At 47.2% G+C, this 20,389-nt stretch overlaps 1 protein-coding gene across 1 annotated transcript in view; it reads left to right on the top strand.

The window, feature by feature from the left end:
• LOC109880796 (transforming acidic coiled-coil-containing protein 1) overlaps positions 1-18,636 on the top strand; it is a 32,281-nt gene extending 13,645 nt beyond the window's left edge. Inside the window, exons 2-13 of the mRNA XM_020472985.2 lie at positions 2,580-2,671; positions 9,290-9,689; positions 10,851-10,899; positions 11,308-11,392; positions 14,645-14,691; positions 15,562-15,699; positions 15,767-15,843; positions 16,066-16,109; positions 16,240-16,400; positions 16,514-16,620; positions 16,702-16,822; positions 16,997-18,636. Coding sequence (XP_020328574.1) covers positions 2,580-2,671; positions 9,290-9,689; positions 10,851-10,899; positions 11,308-11,392; positions 14,645-14,691; positions 15,562-15,699; positions 15,767-15,843; positions 16,066-16,109; positions 16,240-16,400; positions 16,514-16,620; positions 16,702-16,822; positions 16,997-17,065 — 1,390 coding nt within the window. The 3' untranslated portion in view covers positions 17,066-18,636. The remainder of the gene's footprint in view (positions 1-2,579; positions 2,672-9,289; positions 9,690-10,850; positions 10,900-11,307; positions 11,393-14,644; positions 14,692-15,561; positions 15,700-15,766; positions 15,844-16,065; positions 16,110-16,239; positions 16,401-16,513; positions 16,621-16,701; positions 16,823-16,996) is intronic.
• The last annotated feature ends 1,753 nt before the right edge of the window (positions 18,637-20,389 follow it).

The following is a 20,389-nucleotide window of genomic DNA, read 5'->3' as shown; positions in this document are numbered from 1 at the left end:
GTTGTGTCAGTGCATGTGGTACTCAGTGCTGTGTCAGTGTGAGAGTGTCTGTGTGAGAGTGTATCTGTGTGAGAGTGTGTCTGTGTGTGCGTTTTGGAAGTTATGTAAGCCACCATGAACAGCCTCCAGGCGTGTGGTTGTACGTGCACACTTTTGTGTGTGTGTGTGTGTGTGTGTCTGCAGAGATGGGAAAGAGAGAGTTTCCACATGGTTGACTAACCACAGCCTGCCATGGTCGCAGACTTACCGGCACGTTCCATAGAGAGAAGAGTAAGAAGAGCTCTGGAGGATGGTTATATACACATAGGAGGAACTAAATGTTCACGATTGATTTGTTTTGATGTAACAGATGTATTAGACTGTAATGACAGAGGACAGTGGAACAGATACAGCCCAATAGCAAACTAAATGTTGTTATTCTTGTCGAGATAAATAGACCAGATAGGGTACATCTCCGAGTTTCTGTCTGTCCACCCAGCCTGATTCACTCTGATCCTCTGCACACACCTCTTTTTATCTGTTGGTCTCTTAGATCTCCTATCCTCTATTAGAGGTCAGGTCTGACAGAAACGTGTACTACTTGTTGTGTTAGCTGTGTTAGGTGTCCTCCTCCTCCTGTCCCCTCTTCCTCCCTCTCTCCCTCACTACAGGACACTAGTGATCTACCACTCGGTGTAAAGAGTCAGACGACTCTCAGACAACAGCTTTTTTGAAACAGGAAACTTTCACCCTTACTTCTCTAACCCCCCCCCCTACCCTCCCTCTAGCCCCCCTCTCTTCTCCCTCCCTCTAACCCCCTCCCTCCCTCTACCCTCCCTCTAGCCCCCCTCTCTTCTCCCTCCTCTCACAACATGCTTTGAGTCTCTCCTCTATTACAATAGAGCAGTCTGAGAGAGTTGGGGTAGGGGGAGGGTGGAGGGCTAGGCAAACTCTTTTTGGGTGTGAGTGAGAGAGAGCGAGGGAGGGCAAGAGAGAGGAAGAAGGAGGGAGGAGGGAGCAGTCTGGCAGTCAGCTGATCACTGCTCTGGCATTCAGAGTTGAAGCGGAGGATGGAGAGAGAGAGAGGCTGAGGGAGAAGAGGCTACTGATGCTACAGTAATCTGTGATCTAACAGAGAGTAAGAAACCAACAGCGTCATCTCAGCTCTGTCAGCCTCTTGTCACGGTTTGTTCCGGGATCAACAATGCAGAAGAGCAGTCTGGGAAACGAAAGCAAAAGGAGGAAGTGAAGAGAGAAACAAGAGATGCCAAAAAATCAACATCCTTTCAAAAAGAGAGAGAGAGAACACACGGATCAGCTCCAAGACACAGAGAGAGAGAGAGAGAGAGAGAAAGAGAGAGAGAGAGATACAAGTAAACAGACTCTGTGGTGAGTCACTCCTCCTCTCTTCTACTCTCCTCTGGTGCGTTGTTGCTTATGCACAGAGGAGCAGCAGAACTAAGAGAGGAGTTCAATCTAGAGCCAGAGGAGGAGAACCAGACTGTGTGGGAGTAACAGAACCGAGAGTGGAACTGTAGAACCTGTAAGGGACCAGACCCTTACAACCAGGAGTATCATCAGACTCAGTGGGGTGCAACTAGACCCAGGGGGTTGTATACTGTATAGAGGAGCTGGTGTGTCTCTGTAGAGATGTCCTGGGGGTCTTTGCTGTCTCCAGTCCAGTGGGCCAAATGGACTTGGTCAGCTGTGCGGGGGGGAGGGGAGGATGAGGGGGAGGAGGGAGCGCCCGGAACCAATGATGGAGAAAAGTAAGTGGGCTACAGGTGTGTGTGTGTGTGTGTGTGTGTGTGTGTGTGTGTGTGTGTGTGTGTGTGTGTGTGTGTGTGTGTGTGTGTGTTTGTGTGTGTGTGTGTGTGTGTGTGTGTGTGTGTGTGTGTGTGCGTATGTGTGTGTGTGATGCCTTATGCCTGTATGGCACACGTGAGATAGAAAGAGCGATAAAAGAGAGATTGTGCTGGGAGATCACTGTGCATGGTGGATGGCATTAGTCTGAACGTGTGTCTGGATCCACCTGTCAGGATGACTTGGGGGAATTTGCTGTTATTAATCATACAGAGCGAGAGCGAGAGCGAGAGAGAGAGAGAGAGAGAGAGAGAGAGAGAGAGAAACTGAAACACAGTCTGTCCTTGTATCGGGGACATGTGGGCAGGAAGAGGAGGCTAGTGGATGCAGGTGGCCAGGCAGGGTTAAGCTCCCCTCCTCCCCTCCTCCCTTCTTCCCCTCTTCCCCTTTCCTCCCCCTTTGCTTCTCTTACAGTGACACTTCTTATAAACTCCTTTGGTGGCTGTTGAAGGAGCCATTAGCGAGCCACTGGCCTGAAAGTTCCCCTTCTAGACAACCAGAAGAAGTTCCCTTTGAACATGTAGCAGCAGATCCGTGTGTTACAGATCTGGGTGTTTTGTGTCTGCTCTGGCTGTAGTCTGGCTCAGTCTGGCACACAAACACAACTCTGGAACCATGGAGGTGCTGTATAAACTTGTAATCAATTTCTCTCTCTCTCTCTCTCTCTCTCTCTCTCTCTCTCTCTCTCTCTCTCTCTCTCTCTCTCCCTGTCTCTCTCTCCCTCCCTTTCTCTCTAGTTCGGACTCAGAAGGGAACTTTGAGACCCCAGAGGCGGAGTCTCCTGGTCTGCTGAATGACCTGACCCAGCTGGATAACTCTGCCCACACAGGTGAGATTCTGTCCTCTCTACCCTATTTGTCAGTAGGAACAATGAGACAGGAGTAGTGGATGGCAGGTGAGCGCAAGTTACTCTAGCATCGCTTCGCTCAGGTGCTTCTTCACCAATAAAGACGGGCTTAAGATAAACAAGTGCACCCCTCCAACACACACATACGCACGTACACCGCTGACATCCCAAACCAACAGCACACACAGATCATGTGTTGTCGACCATTGAGTTTTATAGACAAACAATGTTATCCTATTAAACTGTTAAACTGCTCTGTGGCTTCTTGGACTGGATTAGTTCAATTGTTTGGGATTCATAATCATAGATCTGGACACAATGCAATTTAGAAGATGGGATTCTATGATCGTAATGTACTGAATCTCCTTTGTCTCTGTAGACAATAACGACCCCTCCTCTTATAACCTCTTATGGGTTACTGACATAAATAAAACATTGACTGAGAGATAATTCAGTCTGGAGGAATAATAATAGTCTACCCGATTACAGCAGAGCGTGTGACACCGGTAGTGAACTACTCAGGGTGGCATCAATGGCAGAGTGTGGACATGCAGGAGGTGGCACCTTCATCAGTCGGCTGCCAGCGAGAGCCGTCAGGCAGTTGAAACATTGCTGGGCCCAGCTGACGTTGAACTTGACACGGTGTTGACCAGAAGGTGCAGAGCTTGTCTGTGGTCGTTGCACCCTGATCCAATCCCTCACTTGGATTCCACGAAGCCGTGCTCTCTTTCTTTTTTTGTAGCGCTCCTGACTTTTACGCTGTTGGCTATGCAGGGACGGAGCCTGTGTAAGGGCAGCTCTAGTTCACATCCTAGCATCAGCTTGGCAGGAGAGACTGGTGGTGGTGTGGTGAGCAGCTCTGTAGTGCAGCAGAGTTTGCAACAAGGAGTCAGTGAAGGAGCAATCCTAAGCTAGGTGAGCTCTGATTGAACCTCTCCACCTGCCCTGTTGACTCGGGGGTGGTGGGTAGGTTGTTCTGATGTGCTTGATCCCCTTGCTTTGGACGTAAGAGCTGAACTCAGCCGAGACCAGCCAAGGGTCATTGTCCATGGTCAGAATTGCAGGCAGTCTCCAGCGAGCAAAGAGCATATCCAGGAAATTTATGATGGCCCCTGATGTGACAGAACTCATGGGTGTGACCTCTGGCCATTTTGAATGTAGGCCATACTCAACCACTAGGAAGTGTTGGTGATGTGGCACGTTGTAGAGTTCACTGCATATGTCCAGTTGGATATGTTGCCATGGACAGGAGGTCCAGGCCAGTGGTTGCAGTGGTAGTGGCGGATGTTCTGTCTTTCCACAGAGAAGACATGGAGCACAGTCACATACTAGACTTTCAATATCATGACCGATGCCAGGCCACCACACCAGGTCCCAGCAGCACTGCTTCAGCAAGGTGGCCCTCATGAGCCATGGCCAACACTCGTCCTCTGAAGGCTGCTTGGTATGCTGGTGCAGTTTCCACAGGCCAGACGTGTCATTCCAGCATGACAGCTCATGTTTGAACCTGGCATATTGTTGGTTCCGATGGTCGCTGTGCCAGCCAGCCATTGGCTACATATTCCCGCAAGGTCACGAAGACTGGGTCGTTGGTTGATTCTTGGGTCAGCTCCTTGTGCGACACTGTGTCTTGGAGAGGTGAGTGTAGGAGCTGGATGAGGTCCTCATCTGAGTCAATTTGGAAACAGGTGGAGTCTGGAGGAACTGAGCGCGAAAGGAGGTCGGCCAACACATTGTCCCTGCCCGGCGTGAACTGCAGCTTAAAGTTAAACAGCTGGAATTGGTCTGACCAGCGGTACATGCAGAGGAGCTTTTGTCCCGACCCGGAAGTAGACATCAAGGCTGTGTGGCCTGGTGGTCAGTGCACAGTTTGAAACAACTGTGTTGACCAAGTTGGATACCCATGGGAAGGCATCCACCGGCTAGATGAATCCATCCTCCAGCTGCTTGTGTAGATCCTTAGTGACCTCCTGGCGTAGAGGCTGAATGACTGGAGTCACCATAGGGCCGAGTTCAACAGAGAGGACCCCAGACTGGTGAACAGGTCCAGATCTAAGGTATTAGTGCCCTGCCGTGGGATGTTAGAAGGGGTACTGAGTGAAGGCCTTGTTGCCATACTGCACCTGTGAGTGTATAAAGGCGATGACATCAATCACTGAGCGCCCATATCCGTACAGGCTAAAGCTGGGCAGCTGGAGGGGCAGGTGAGACATGAACTGCTCATGGGTGGCCATGCTGAGGAGCGACACTTTTTCTCCTGTGTCTAGCACGAGAGAACGCAGGAGTCACCCAGCTGTACAGTACAAGTGGAAAACCAAGTCGGGTTTGAGCCAACAGTGCAAGTGACAGGAGGGGGTGTGGCTGTGGGGTGTGATCCAGCTGGGTTTGATCCAACCAGGCGAGTGACAGGAAAGGGTGTGTCTGCGGGGCTTGCTTACTGCACAGCTTGAAAAGCACTGGAAGCATGTGTTTGTGCCTCACAGATCGTAGTTGCACAGTGAGCTGCTGATTCCACTTGGGAAGCTATGGCTACAGCTTTTGCTGTAGAAGAAGCCTCTCCCGCACGACAAGTGAACATGAGGTTTTCTCAATTAACTGGTCCCTGGTCCCTGATCTTTAAGATCAGCAATGTACTGTGTCACTGACTCACCCTCTCGCTGTCAAAAATGCCGCCTCTTCAGAAGCGCACTCTGCTTCTTTGCAAAATGTCCATCCAAACGTTCAACAGCTGCATCATATGTGTATGCTTCCCTGAGCGTTTGGAAGAGGCGCAAGCCCTCGGCACCGAGACAGTGGAGAGAAATGGCTCTTTTCCTCTTAGGGCTAACCACATCCAGTCCGATAGCTAGCATGTACAAACGACGACTTCCATCTGTCCCATGGGATTGTTGGTTCTCCCTTGTTTACTTTATTTATTTATTTTACCTTTATTTAACCAGGTAGGCAAGTTGAGAACAAGTTCTAATTTACAATTGCGACCTGGCCAAGATAAAGCAAAGCAGTTCGACAGATACAGCAACACAGAGTTACACATGGAGTAAAACAAACATACAGTCAATAATACAGTATAAACAAGTCTATATACAATGTGAGCAAATGAGGTGAGAAGGGAGGTAAAGGCAAAAAAGGCCATGGTGGCAAAGTAAATACAATATAGCAAGTAAAACACTGGAATGGTAGTTTTGCAATGGAAGAATGTGCAAAGTAGAAATAAAAATAATGGGGTGCAAAGGAGCAAAATAAATAAATAAATACAAATTAAATACAGTTGGGAAAGAGGTAGTTGTTTGGGCTAAATTATAGGTGGGCTATGTACAGGTGCAGTAATCTGTGAGCTGCTCTGACAGTTGGTGCTTAAAGCTAGTGAGGGAGATAAGTGTTTCCAGTTTCAGAGATTTTTGTAGTTCGTTCCAGTCATTGGCAGCAGAGAACTGGAAGGAGAGGCGGCCAAATAAAGAATTGGTTTTGGGGGTGACTAGAGAGATATACCTGCTGGAGCGTGTGCTACAGGTGGGAGATGCTATGGTGACCAGCGAGCTGAGATAAGGGGGGACTTTACCTAGCAGGGTCTTGTAGATGACATGGAGCCAGTGGGTTTGGCGACGAGTATGAAGCGAGGGCCAGCCAACGAGAGCGTACAGGTCGCAATGGTGGGTAGTATATGGGGCTTTGCTGATAAAACGGATTGCACTGTGATAGACTGCATCCAATTTGTTGAGTAGGGTATTGGAGGCTATTTTGTAAATGACATCGCCAAAGTCGAGGATTGGTAGGATGGTCAGTTTTACAAGGGTATGTTTGGCAGCATGAGTGAGGGATGCTTTGTTGCGAAATAGGAAGCCAATTCTAGATTTAACTTTGGATTGGAGATGTTTGATATGGGTCTGGAAGGAGAGTTTACAGTCTAACCAGACACCTAAGTATTTGTAGTTGTCCACGTATTCTAAGTCAGAGCCGTCCAGAGTAGTGATGTTGGACAGGCGGGTAGGTGCAGGTAGCGATCGGTTGAAGAGCATGCATTTAGTTTTACTTGTATTTAAGAGCAATTGGAGGCCACGGAAGGAGAGTTGTATGGCATTGAAGCTTGCCTGGAGGGTTGTTAACACAGTGTCCAAAGAAGGGCCGGAAGTATACAGAATGGTGTCGTCTGCGTAGAGGTGGATCAGGGACTCACCAGCAGCAAGAACGACCTCATTGATGTATACAGAGAAGAGAGTCAGTCCAAGAATTGAACCCTGTGGCACCCCCATAGAGATTGCCAGAGGTCCGGACAGCAGACCCTCCGATTTGACACACTGAACTCTATCAGAGAAGTAGTTGGTGAACCTTGTGAGGCCACTGCTCCGGTGGAGGTAGGGATATTGTAGAAATACTTTCAGCCATCCTCGTTCGCCAAATGTTATTTTTAAGGAAGAGGCAAAGCGAGAGGGATAACTGGGCCCAAGATCTGTCGTCTCCAGGAGGTGGCATTTTTCCCTCTTTTTCCACTCACTAAGCGAAAAGTTTTTGTATGGAGAACAATTTTTTTATTTTACCCTTATTTTACCAGGTAAGTTGACAGAGAACACGTTCTCATTTACAGCAACAACCTGGGGAATAGTTACAGGGGAGATGAATGAGCCCATTGTAAACTGGTGATGATCAGGTGGCAATGATGGTCAGATTGGGAATTTAGCCAGGACACCAGGGTCAACACCCCTACTCTTACAATAAGTGCCATGGTATCTTTTGTGACCACAGAGTCAGGACACCCATTTAACATTCTTGCCAAAAGCCAGCACCCTACACGAGGCAATGTCCCCAATCACTGCCGTAAGGGAATTGGGAGATATATTTTTTTATAGACCAGAGGAAAGGGTGCCTCCTACTTGCCCTCCAACACCATCAACCCTGCTTAGCTTCAGAAGCAAGCCAGCAGTGGGATGCAGGCTGGTGTGCTTCTGGCTAACAATAAGAGATTGTTGAACATTTAATTGGTTTATTTGATCTAATAGAAGTTTCGCAAAGCTTAGGCTGTTACGAGTGTACTGATATAAGTAGAACAAGTGATATCCCGGCAATTTTTAGAAAAAAAACATTTTATATCGGAGTTGTGCCTCTTCGTCACTAGTTACCATAGCCACAAAGTCATAAACCCCACCTATTTACTTTTCGTAAATGTGATTTTAAACCTAAATTTAACCACACTGCTAACCTTACGCCTAACCCTAACCTTAATTTAAAACAAAAAATCGCTCATTTGTTTTTCCTAATGTTTATGATATAGCCAATTTTGCCTTTGATGCTATGGTAACTAGTGGAAAACATTTTGCCTGTTGTTCACACACGTATCTGCCTTCTCATGGGCTAGAATGGTCCCACTGATCCTGCCTCCTGACTGCCTTCCATTTTTGAAGACATTTTCATTGTTAGAGTGGCCATTAGAGTATCTGGTCAATGTAATGGATAATCTGTGGTAGCATCTCACATACAACAGAAATAGAACAACCAAATCACCCAGTGATTTTCGATAACAACCTATCAACAAAACAGGCTGTGCAATCGATCATACAAATCATGGATGTTATAAGCGCTGAACACAACACAACAGATCTGACACACCCTAGAAAAAGAGAGAGCATTGAGCAATATCACGTGTGTGTGTGTGTGTGTGTGTGTGTGTGTGTGTGTGTGTGTGTGTGTGTGTGTGTGTGTGTGTGTGTGTGTGTGTGTGTGTGTGTGTGTGTGTGCATTGCAGTGTAGTTACATTGTTCTGCGTTCCTGGGCTTTGTGCGGGATTTCTCTATAAAAGAGAGCTCACTGTACAGCAGCATGAGTCAGCAACCCTGACTTAAACACACACACTGGGCTAGAGCCTCTACTCTCTCAGCAGTGTCAGCCCAGACTGAATTGAGCAGCCCCAGACCCCAGAGAACAGAAGCATTTAAGAGCATCGCCGTCAGCTGTTGTAAACACAACAGGATCCTGAGCTAAACATACACTGAAAGCATTATTGTGCTCTTAGGGAAAGGACCATTGTTTGTGTGTGTGTGTGTGTGTTTACTGTTGACAAGGTTTTTGTTGACGCAGGGACCATTGTAAGGGATCATTCTTAGCATTCTAGCAGGAAGTTATGAGCCATTCTGATTGTTCAAACAGGAAGTGAGAGGCCATTCAAACATAGCTCGGTCCACAAGCTGCAGCTCAGCTAGTCACGCTTTTAACTAGGCACGGACTGAGGCTGACCTGCAGTGCTTTAAGTGTTCCCTGTGTTTTGAGCCGCTATAGGACTTAGAGTTACGATACTCCGTCTGATTCCAGAGATGTTTTTCATCCTGATGCACTGGGAACTGAGCTCCCACAGAGAGAATATCCTAAAGTGAAAAGAGCTATAGAGAGTGGTGAAGAGAGAGCGGGTGAAAAGAGAGATGTGCATTTCCTGTAGTGTATTATCTATTAAACAAGAAAACCATACAAAGATAAATCCAAGATGTATTTGCTGCTAAAATATCTGCTGTTGTTTTTGTTGTTGTTGACATAGCATCATTATTGGTGTCACTTTTAAAGAAAGGTTGTTGTCTTGCTTCTCTCCAGCTTGATACTAACTCCACCTCTCTTCAGTCCTCACCAGAGATGTCGGACAGCTGACGCCCCGCTTCGTCCTGGACAGAAACTCCAATCAGGATGTTTATCCCACGTCCCTACAGGAAGTCCAAGATGCCCTAAACAGCTCCTCCCCTTCTCTGAGTGGAGCAGGTTTAGACCAGAACCTGAACCTGAGGTTGATCTCAAGACCTGGAGAAGGAGATGGTCTCTCCCCGTCCCCTCTGCCCCAGCCCCGCGCCCTACGCCCTGCCTTGCTCCCTGTCCACAACTTCCCTGACCCCGCAGAGGTTGATGACATTTCTCCTATCACCTATGACCCCAACGGCAACATGAACTCTGACCCCAAAAGCCTGACCCCTGAACTGGACAGACCGGACTCAGACAGACAGTCACCTAGGATGAGCATGGACATCACGTGAGTAACACTCACATAAGACATAGTATCTTACACATGCCTGACCACTTAGCATACAATCACATGATCTTATCTCTCCCTTCCTCTACCAATCATCCCCCCTCCTCTCATGTCTCCCCCACACTCCACTGTCTCTCTGTCCTTCACCTGTCTCTGAGTCTATTTCTGTGTGGCATGAGGACTGCTGACCAGGTCTGTTTACTATGTATGATGCTGTAAGTACAGAATACTGTACTGTCTCTGTTGGCCCGCCAATAAACCTTGACCACATCCCCTGCCTCTGTGTCTCCCCTCTCCCTGCCCTCTATACATGTTCGCCTACACCACGACTCACTGCAGTCAGAGCAGCCCTGGCTAGACTTCTTTAGTGCTGTGTCAGGTTGACGCATGGAGATAGATTTAACCATAACCGTTTGGTCATCAGATTCTCTCAGGCAGGGCTAGTCGATCTCAGAGCCTGTTACATTATCACTACCTCACCTCAGAGAGAGGGAGAACCTCACAATACTCTAGTCTACAGAAACGTAACAATACTCTCTGTTCAAGCGAGTAGTCTGGTGAGGCAACAGACTGTTTCATTAATCTGCTCTCTGCTTTCATTTAGTAATTTAGCAGCACATATGTACAAAGCAACTCAACAGAGAAAGCATAGAATGTGGTCTGATTATAGTCTGCTTTCTCTACTTTCTCTCCATTCTTCCTACTGTACTCTATATACTCAGGAAAAGCAACATTGTTTCAGTTTCACCTAATATCCTAGGTGTAACGATGTGCGCTGGGGAGCAAGTTCAGGGAGTGAGTGTTTTAATAAATAAACACAACTAAATACAAACCAAGAACCACAACCAACACACAGACATGGCACAGAAACAATAACACCTGTGGAAGGAACCAAAGGGAGTGACATATATAGGGAAGGTAATCAGGGAAGTGATGGAGTCCAGGTGAGTCTGATGACGCGCAGGTGTGCTTAACGATGGTGACAGGTGTGCGCCATAACGAGCAGCCTGGTGACCTAGAGGCCGGGAGATGGAGCACACTGACAATAGGACTCTGATAGTTTTGGGTCTGGCTGCCGTCCCAGACACACATGGTCGGTGGGTCAGCGACGATCTGGTTAGGGTTCGCATAAGGTCTGACCTCAGTGCTCTTTGTCTTCAGGAACTCCTGTAAAGTGACGAAGCTGGACAACCAGAACACCAGTGGAGAGGTAATGGTTAATGTTTTTACTAGCTTCTCAAACAGGAAATGCTGTACTCCTCTTTACACCTTTACTCCTAAACACAGCAAACTTTATTTACCTCTTGTTTTTTTAAAGAATGATTTTAAATACTCCAGATAAGTGTATGTGTCGCTGTCCTTGGTCATTGAATCACATTTTGTGTGTGTCTGTATGCGTGTTCGTGTGTTTCTCATGTTGGTACCTTTCCTCTGTGTACCTGACCATGACCGTGGTCACTGTACACATTTCTCTCTGAGAGCCCTGTCCTCTTACTTTACCTCAGCCCTAGGCACATGTCAGGCCTGCTCTGGCACGGCAACCGGGTGAGAAGGGAGCCTGTCCAATTAGACGGATGAAAATGTCTCTGACCGTCTGTCCCTCCCTGTCTGTCTGTAGGACAACGACCATCGCAAAGGTCATGCTACCGATGAGGAGAAGCTAGCCAGCACAACAGGACTCGGAGCAGATGGAGACCACAACGGTGAGTGAAGAATAAGGGGATCAGACACACCCAACATCATTGTGTGTGAACCCATGTGTTGGTAAATCAATATCACAGGGAAGGTCATTGTTGTCCCCTATACACCCCTATACACATCATTGTTGTCCCCTATGCACCTTAGCCAAATACATTTAAACTCAGTTTACAATTTCTGACATTTAATCCTAGTAATAATTCCCTGTCAGTTAGGATCACCACTTTATTTTAAGAATGTGAATAATCAGAATAATAGTAGAGAATGATTTCTTTATTTCATCACATTTCCAGTGGGTCAGAAGTTTACATGCACTCAATTAGTATTTGGTAGCATTGCCTTTTAAATTTAACTTGGGTTAATTAAATGTTTTGGGTAGCCTTCCACAAGCTTCCCACAATAAGTTGTGTGAACTTTGGCCCATTCCTCCTGACAGAGCTGGTGTAACTGAGTCAGGTTTGTAGGCCTCCTTGCTCGCACACACTTTTTCAGTTCTGCCCAAACATTTTCTATAGACTTGAGGTCAGGGCATTGATGGCCACTCCAATACCTTGACTTTGTTGTCCTTAAACCATTTTGCCACAACTTTTGAAGTATGCTTGGGGTCATTGTCCATTTGGAAGACCCATTTGCAACCAAGCTTTAACTTCCTGACTGATGTCTTGATGTTGCTTCAATATATCCACTTTATTTTTCCTCCTTATGATGTCATCTATTTTGTGAAGTGCACCAGTCCCTCCTGCAACAAAGCACCCCCACAACATGATGCTGCCACCCCCGTGCTTCACGGTTGGGATGGTGTTCTTTGGCTTGCAAGCCTCCCCCTTTTTCCTCCAAACATAACAATGGTCATTATGGTCAAACAGTTCTATTTTCGTTTCATCAGACCACAGGACATTTCTCCAAAAAATACGATCTTTGTCTCCATGTGCAGTTGCAAACCGTAGACCTTATTTTTTATGGCGGTTTTGTCTATATTTGCGTACTGTGTTTGTACAGATGAACGTGGTACCTTCAGGCATTTTGAAATTGCTCCCAAGGATTTTCTTTTGATTTTCCCATGTCACGCAAAGAGGCACAGAGTTTGAAGGTAGGCCTTGAAATACATCCACAGGTACACCTCCAATATCAGAAGCTTCTAAAGCCATGACATCATTTTCTGAAATTTTCCAAGCTGGTTAAAAGCACAGTCAACTTAGTGTACTTAAAATTCTGACCCACTGGAATTGTAATACAGTGAATTATAAGTGAAATGATCTCCATAAACAATTGTTGGAAAAATTACTTGTGTCATGCACAAAGTAGATGTCCTTACCGACTTTCCAAAACTATAGTTTGTTAACAAGAAATTTGTGGAGCGGTTGAAAAACGAGTTTTAATGACTCCAACCTGACTTCAACTGTACATGTACAAATGACCCGGCCTAACCTGGTTCCCCGCACGTTGACTCAGTACCGTGCGGGGGGGCTACATACAGTACCTGTATGTAGCCTCCACGTTGACTCAGTACCGGTACCCCCTGTATGTAGCCTCCACGTTGACTCAGTACCGGTACCCCCTGTATGTAGCCTCCACGTTGACTCAGTACCAGTACCCCCTGTATGTAGCCTCCACGTTGACTCAGTACCGGTACCCCCTGTATGTAGCCTCCACGTTGACTCAGTACCGGTACCCCCTGTATACAGCCTCCACGTTGACTCAGTACCGGTACCCCCTGTATGTAGCCTCCACGTTGACTCAGTACCGGTACCCCCTGTATGTAGCCGCCACGTTGACTCAGTACCGGTACCCCCTGTATGTAGCCTCCACGTTGACTCAGTACCGGTACCCCCTGTATGTAGCCTCCACGTTGACTCAGTACCGGTACCCCCTGTATGTACCCTCCACGTTGACTCAGTACCGGTACCCCCTGTATACAGCCTCCACGTTGACTCAGTACCGGTACCCCCTGTATGTAGCCTCCACGTTGACTCAGTACCGGTACCCCCTGTATGTAGCCGCCACGTTGACTCAGTACCGGTACCCCCTGTATGTAGCCTCCACGTTGACTCAGTACCGGTACCCCCTGTATGTAGCCTCCACGTTGACTCAGTACCGGTACCCCCTGTATGTAGCCTCCACGTTGACTCAGTACCGGTACCCCCTGTATACAGCCTCCACGTTGACTCAGTACCGGTACCCCCTGTATGTAGCCTCCACGTTGACTCAGTACCGGTACCCCCTGTATGTAGCCTCCACGTTGACTCAGTACCGGTACCCCCTGTATGTAGCCTCCACGTTGACTCCGTACCGGTACCCCCTGTATGTAGCCTCCACGTTGACTCAGTACCGGTACCCCCTGTTTAGTGTTACTTTTTATTGTTTTACTTTAGTTTTTTTGGTAAATATTTTCTTTGCTCTTTCTTGAACTGCACTGTTGGTTAAGGGCTTGTAAGCATTTCACGATAAGATCTACACTTGTTGTATTTGGCGCATGTGACAGTTTGAATTAGTAACTTGAATTGTCCACATCCACAATTGCTTCATTTGAAGCTGCGTGTTCCTATGCTCTGATTTGGGCTCCCTCCATCCCTCAGCTGACTCGACCACTAGACCTACTGTATATGACTCATGCAGCTTGTTGTTGTGTATGACTGGTAGGTCTGTGTATGAGCCAATAAGCAGAACCCCATTAGTGTGACAGGAAGCAGACAGACTGTACCCGATCAATAGTCCCTCAGGCTGCATGTGACACTTCTACTGTAGCTGTGTTCTTTTCTCTGGAGCGGAGTTGGCCTTATATTGTCTGTTTTGCTCTATTCTCTTTTCAGTTCTGTCTAGTCTGGAGAGAAGTATATGGTAGATTTTGTCTGTCATCTTAGGAGTTTATTATGAGACAGAAGTGTCATCATGCCCTCTGAGCTGCAGGTATACACTGCACCCTCCTGGTTACACAGCAGCAGTACATGGAGCTCCCAGTGGTTGGAGACGGATAAGAATAGAAAAATAACAGAACAGAATATAACAGTTCCTTTTGAGAATACAGTGTGGGATAGACCGCTGCTCCTGAATGGCGCAGGGGTCTAAGGCACTGCATCTTAGTGCTAGAGGTGCCACTACAGACCCTGGTTCGATTCCAGGCTGCATCACAACTGGCCGTGTTGGGGAGTCCCAAAGGGCGGCGCACAATTGGCCCAGCGTCGTCCGGGGTAGGTTTTGGCCGGGTAGGCCGTCATTGTGAATAAAAATGTAAGGTTTGATGTGGTGTTCTCTTCCAGAGCTGAATGTGTCAGCCAGACCAGAGGAGTCAGACTGCTGTTCCATGGTGAGTACACTAACATGCCCTGTTAACAGTCACATATAGCCCAGTGAGAGTTTGGTCCACTTCAGATCCGGTTCTGGAGAATCATGTGCTCCCCCTGGTGACCACTAGATGGCTCCACCAGTGAGCGAGCTGTTGAGCCAGCTGTATGAAACCCTTCTCTGAAAACAGATTATGGCCATGATGCTACTGTAGAGCGTTAACAATCATTCTCATCATGTTTTAGTAGATGTAGTGGATTACAGCTGTGTTCAGTGACGCTGAGGAACTATCTGGCCCGCTGTAATGGTGACTGGCTTGATTATTCTTCTAGGCTAACCGGTGCCTACTACAGTAGCACATTACACTACCATGGTAGCTTTACTCCCACACGGTCTGAACATGAACTGACCAAAGGCTCCTCAGCCTGCCTGTCTGTCATCTCCAGCTTGTCAGGTGATAGAGGGTTTGAGATGATTAGGATATTATGAGTGAGTTATAATCCAGGGAAGGATAAGAGGAGGTGGAGGGGGAGGGCTAGCGAAAGAGATGGAAATAACTACCCTTAGCTCCGGCACTGAGGAACAAGACCTAAACTTCTAGCCCCCCTCCTCTCAGAGCACCAGAGTAGGCATGCTGAAGGCAAAGCCAATACAGAAGTGATTGTCTGTATATGGCTCTGACAAACACTACTATAATCTGTTTTATAATTGAGTGAAACCCACAGATGGAAATGACCTATAAACAAACTGTTTAAACCACTCTGCCACACCCAGAAACATTCAGAGTGTATCCAATGCTACAGGACACAGTTGAAATTGTGACTAAATCAGGATTTGGGTCAATTGATTCTAACATCTAGTCAGGTACTTATGGAACTCCTCTCCTCCGCAGTATGAGGACCCCTGCCAGCTGAAGAACGCCAAGCTGGGAGGAAGTAACACGCAGAAGAAGACAGGAAGTGAGGTTCTAGATGCCATTTGCATCAGCGAGGAGGAGAAAATGGCTGTTCTCACCCTTATCAGAGAGGAGGTAGGTTAAAAAATAGACTGCACATACTCACACAGGGTAACACAGTAATAACTGTTTCCTGTGTCAGATCATCACTAAGGAGACGGAGGCCAGTGACTGGAGGAGAAAGTACGAGGACAGCAGACAGGAAGTCATGGAGATGAGGTAACTCACATGTAGGGTTACACAATTCCTGGAACTTTCAATAAATTCCCTGGTTTTCCAGAAATCCTGGTTATTGAAAGTTACAGGAATTTTGCAACCCTACTCATGTACCATTCACCTGCACTGTACTGTGAGGCTAGTAATCATATGTGTACTGAGCAGTGAACAGACTGAGGGTTAGCTAGTATAGACTCATCAGTAGCCGTTCCTCCTCTCTCACAGGAAAATTGTGGCAGAGTATGAGAAGACCATTGCCCAGATGATTGGTGAGTGGCTCGGTCAACCAACCTCTTCAAACATTCCTCTCTGTAAAATGACAGGTATACCCAGTGTAGTGGTGGCGTTGATGCACGGAATCGTAAAATGACCCGTCCGCGTGAACTCTCTCTCGTTCAGAGGACGAACAGCGCAACACCCTGAGCTCCCAGAAGTCTTTGCAGGCTGTAACCATGGAGAAGGAGTTAGCGCTAGCGGACCTGAACTCGGTAGAGCGCTCGCTGTCTGACATGTTCCGCCGCTATGAGAACATGAAGAGCACCCTGGACGGCTTCAAGAAGGTCAGAGTTCAAGGGTCAAGAATAGTCTGACCTGAGTATCATTAGTCTTTAAGCACATTTTACGTATGTTCTGTATGTGGAATGTGGTCGTTCTACCATTTGTGTGCGTGTAGAATGAGGAGGTGCTGAAGAAGTGTGCTCAGGAGTATCTGGCCAGAGTCAAGCAGGAGGAGCAGAGATACCAGACGCTCAAACTCCACGCCGAGGAGAAACTAGACAAGTATGATCACGCACACTACACACACAGTTGTCTGTGACTACGTACCAACCAATGAAACATCTACCCTATTCCTCCCCTCAGGGCTAATCAGGACATAGCCCAGGTACGCAACAAGGCCAGCTCTGAGAGTGTTGCTCTGACCGCCAGCCTGAGGAAGGAACAGATGAGGGTGGACTCTCTGGAGAGAGCCCTGCAGCAGAAGGTAACGCACAACACAAATGCTACATGCTACTATGCCTTTTGCTAGCCCCATAGCATAAAGTAAAGCGCAACACAAATACTACATGTAAACAGAAGGTTGCTTGCCCTACATGTGTTTTTGCTAACCAGATCTTAGTCTTGAATCTCCTTGATGTGATCTTCCATCTTGTCACAGGCCGAGGAAATCGAGGAGCTCACCAAGATCTGTGACGAGCTCATCGCCAAGATGGGCAGAACAGACTGAGGCAGATTCCATACGTCCAAATCATTCAATCTTGATCTGCCGAGAAATCCCTGCCTACAACCTATGGCATATTCTGCCCTGTGCATGCATCCAGCCAATGAGCAGTTCTGTTTTCCCTTGGGGCGTCTGCCTCTAATGCTGCTGTACTGGTCCGATGTCATATGATAACCCATTTTCTCTTGAGTAGTGTACCCTATGGAGAATAGTCATTTGAGCCAGAGATTGTTACATGTGGACTGTTTTTGTTTTGGTCATTTTCACCATGCAAGACCAAATCCCTTACTCCCTCCATCTGTCGTTCTGTCCTGTAACACAAATATAATATAATGTGCTGTCTAGGCATTGCATAGATTTGGGCTTATTTACCTGACGATAACATTTTGTGGAGCACTTATTAATAGAATGTGTATATAAACACCCTGGCTGAGATGTACTGTACATATTTATTCTGAACACTAGGAGACTAGGGTGGGACCAGGTAGACACGCTCTAGGACAGTTAGAGGTCAGGGGTGAGCTGTGTTTGACCCTTCTGTATGACTACACTATTACAGGGAGGGGGGATATGGACATAGGGTTTAGGATGCACTGCTATTGATAGGGGTCGTGTGGGGCGTTGTCTTGGAAAGTATAAAGCTTTTCTCCTGTCTGTAATGAGGCCTTGTGTTAGCAGTGGAGGAGGGGCTGTAGGTCTACTGTATAGTCTGCTCTGTGTGGTCTTGGATAGGTTTAGATCACCTCCAGCATAACTGCACAGGGGAGGATTTCTCGCTGTCCTAAACTCCACCTGGTTAGTGTTTGTCTCAGGCCAGTGTGTTGGAGCAGAGAGTAGAATACTCAGTTACTCAATCTGGAAATGGTGAATTTAATACAAAGACTATATATTTTGTATATGTTCAAGTAAACTGGAAGCGTTTGAATGACTGTGGCTGTTATTTTTAGTTCAGAATTTTAAAAATGCTCAGAATATCCTACTCATGTTCCCCTCTGGCCACTGACATGCACAGCACCTGTAGTGTCCAGGTGTGAAACGTTATGACATGGCGGTAGAGGGAACTGCTCCAGGATTACTTGAGCTCCCATTGACCCCGGTCCAATGTAGTGCACTATATAGGGAATAGGGTGCCCTTTGGGACACAACCAGTGTGTTTTACTGCAGCACCTATTTAGTGGCATGGAAAGATAACGTTTCTCTTATTCACTGATTGACTGTTCTCCGCTGAACTGGTTGTGTTAAATGCTCGTCACCCCTGTGGAGAGTCACACCGCCTCACAGTACTTGTTCCCTCTCCGCCATACTGCTCTGTGGACGACCATAGTTCAACAAGATGCATTATAAACTGGGTGGTTCCAGCCCTGAATACTGATTCGTTGACAGCCCTCTCTATCATGCACATTTTTGCGCCATTCTGCAGTTAAACAATTGTTTTTTTAAACGTGTGTCACCAATCTCTTTTGAATTGTCATTATTTGTGAAGTGGTAATAAAAGTACAGCTATGTTGACTAATACAGTATATGCAGTGTGTCCTGAGTAAACACGATTGCAGTAATAAAGGAGTGTGTTCTCATGGCTTCTGTGTGCAGGAGAGTTTCTCTGTTCACAGCTTCAGAGGACGGGTCTGACATCACAGCCTCACAGGTATGGTCTGACATCACAGCTTCAGAGGACGGGTCTGACATCACAGCTAGACCGATTGGGTCTGACATCACAGCCTCACAGGTATGGTCTGACATCACAGCTTCAGAGGACGGGTCTGACATCACAGCTAGACAGATTGGGTCTGACATCACAGCCTCACAGGACGGGTCTGACATCACAGCTACAAGCACTGACTGAACTGAATCCTCGGTCTCTGCCAGAGTGAACCGTCGTCTAGCCCTGGACTCGCACCCGAACAGAGAAGAGTGTGAAAGGCGTCACCATGTCGGCTTTATCCTCTTATTCTCAGAGCTAACATCCCCTGACACAATTATGTCCTCTGTGTGACACACAGAGATAAAGACACATGCGCGCAGACTCATACATACTTTGTGAAATGCATGTTAGAGGGCAAGCACATGTGAATTTCCCTGTAGTTGGTGTGACTGGTCTGTGATAACCCCGGTGTGGTTGCATTATTTCTCTGATCACTAAGACAGCATACTGTAGGGGGGGTGCTGACCGCTAAGGTAAGTGAGTGAATACAGTACAGACAACAGTACTGACAGTATACCTGACCCTGTCAAAGATACCCTGGGTAAGCTCATTAACACAATAACAAAGGGTGCTGGGTGTGCAGGGTTGATAGGGATTAGGGCTAAGATGTTATTGCCCCCAAGACACCCCTGCTCCCATTCTCTTTTCTCTCCTCTGCGTTTACCTTCTCTCTGCTCCCATTCTCTTTTCTCTCCTCTGCGTTTACCTCCTCTCTGCTCCCACTCCAGCACTATGAAGACTGTCCTGGCTCTGCTGATGTTGGTGTGCCTGGCCTGCCACAGTAAGTACCCTTGATCATATAGTAGCAGGGTTATTGGATCAACTAGAGGGGGACCGTATGGAGGGTTCAGGGTTTTACAAGGGGGTTATAAAGGCTTTTTGAAGGGGGCTCTGACTCTAAACGGTGGGTCTGAATATGTAGTATTTACTGGGTCATTGTTAAACGATGTAATCAGGTTAGAAATGTTGTTTATCTGGTGGGTGGCAAACAAAATGTCAAGAGCTTAGTTGGATCACATAATTAACGGGAGAGTTTGGGACACAATGAGAGTAACACTAACCGTAGGTCAGCCCTAGCCATAGGTCAACACTAACCCTAAATGTACCAGGAGGTCAGGTTTCAGTATATTTTAAGGTGTCTGGCTAGACTGCAAACTCTCCTTCCCGACTCATATCAAACATATCCAATCGAAAATCAAATCAAGAGTTGGCTTTCTATTCCGCAACAAAGCCTCCTTCACTCACGCCGCCAAGCTTACCCTAGTAAAACTGACTATCCTACCGATCCTCGACTTCGGCGATGTCATCTACAAAATGGCTTCCAACACTCTACTCAGCAAACTGGATGCAGTCTATCATAGTGCCATCCGTTTCGTCACTAAAGCACCTTATACCACCCACCACTGCGACTTGTATGCTCTAGTCGGTTGGCCCTCGCTACATATTCGTCGCCAGACCCACTGGCTCCAGGTCATCTACAAGTCCATGCTAGGTAAAGCTCCGCCTTGTCTCAGTTCACTGGTCACGATGGCAACACCCATCCGTAGCACGCGCTCCAGCAGGTGTATCTCACTGATCATCCCTAAAGCCAACACCTCATTTGGCCGCCTTTCGTTCCAGTACTCTGC

The sequence above is a fragment of the Oncorhynchus kisutch genome, linkage group LG3 (assembly GCF_002021735.2).
Source record: "Oncorhynchus kisutch isolate 150728-3 linkage group LG3, Okis_V2, whole genome shotgun sequence".
NCBI classification, from domain to species: Eukaryota; Metazoa; Chordata; class Actinopteri; order Salmoniformes; family Salmonidae; genus Oncorhynchus; species Oncorhynchus kisutch.
The sequence above is the reverse complement of the archived record's forward strand: the minus strand, read 5'-3'. Positions and strand labels throughout refer to the sequence as shown.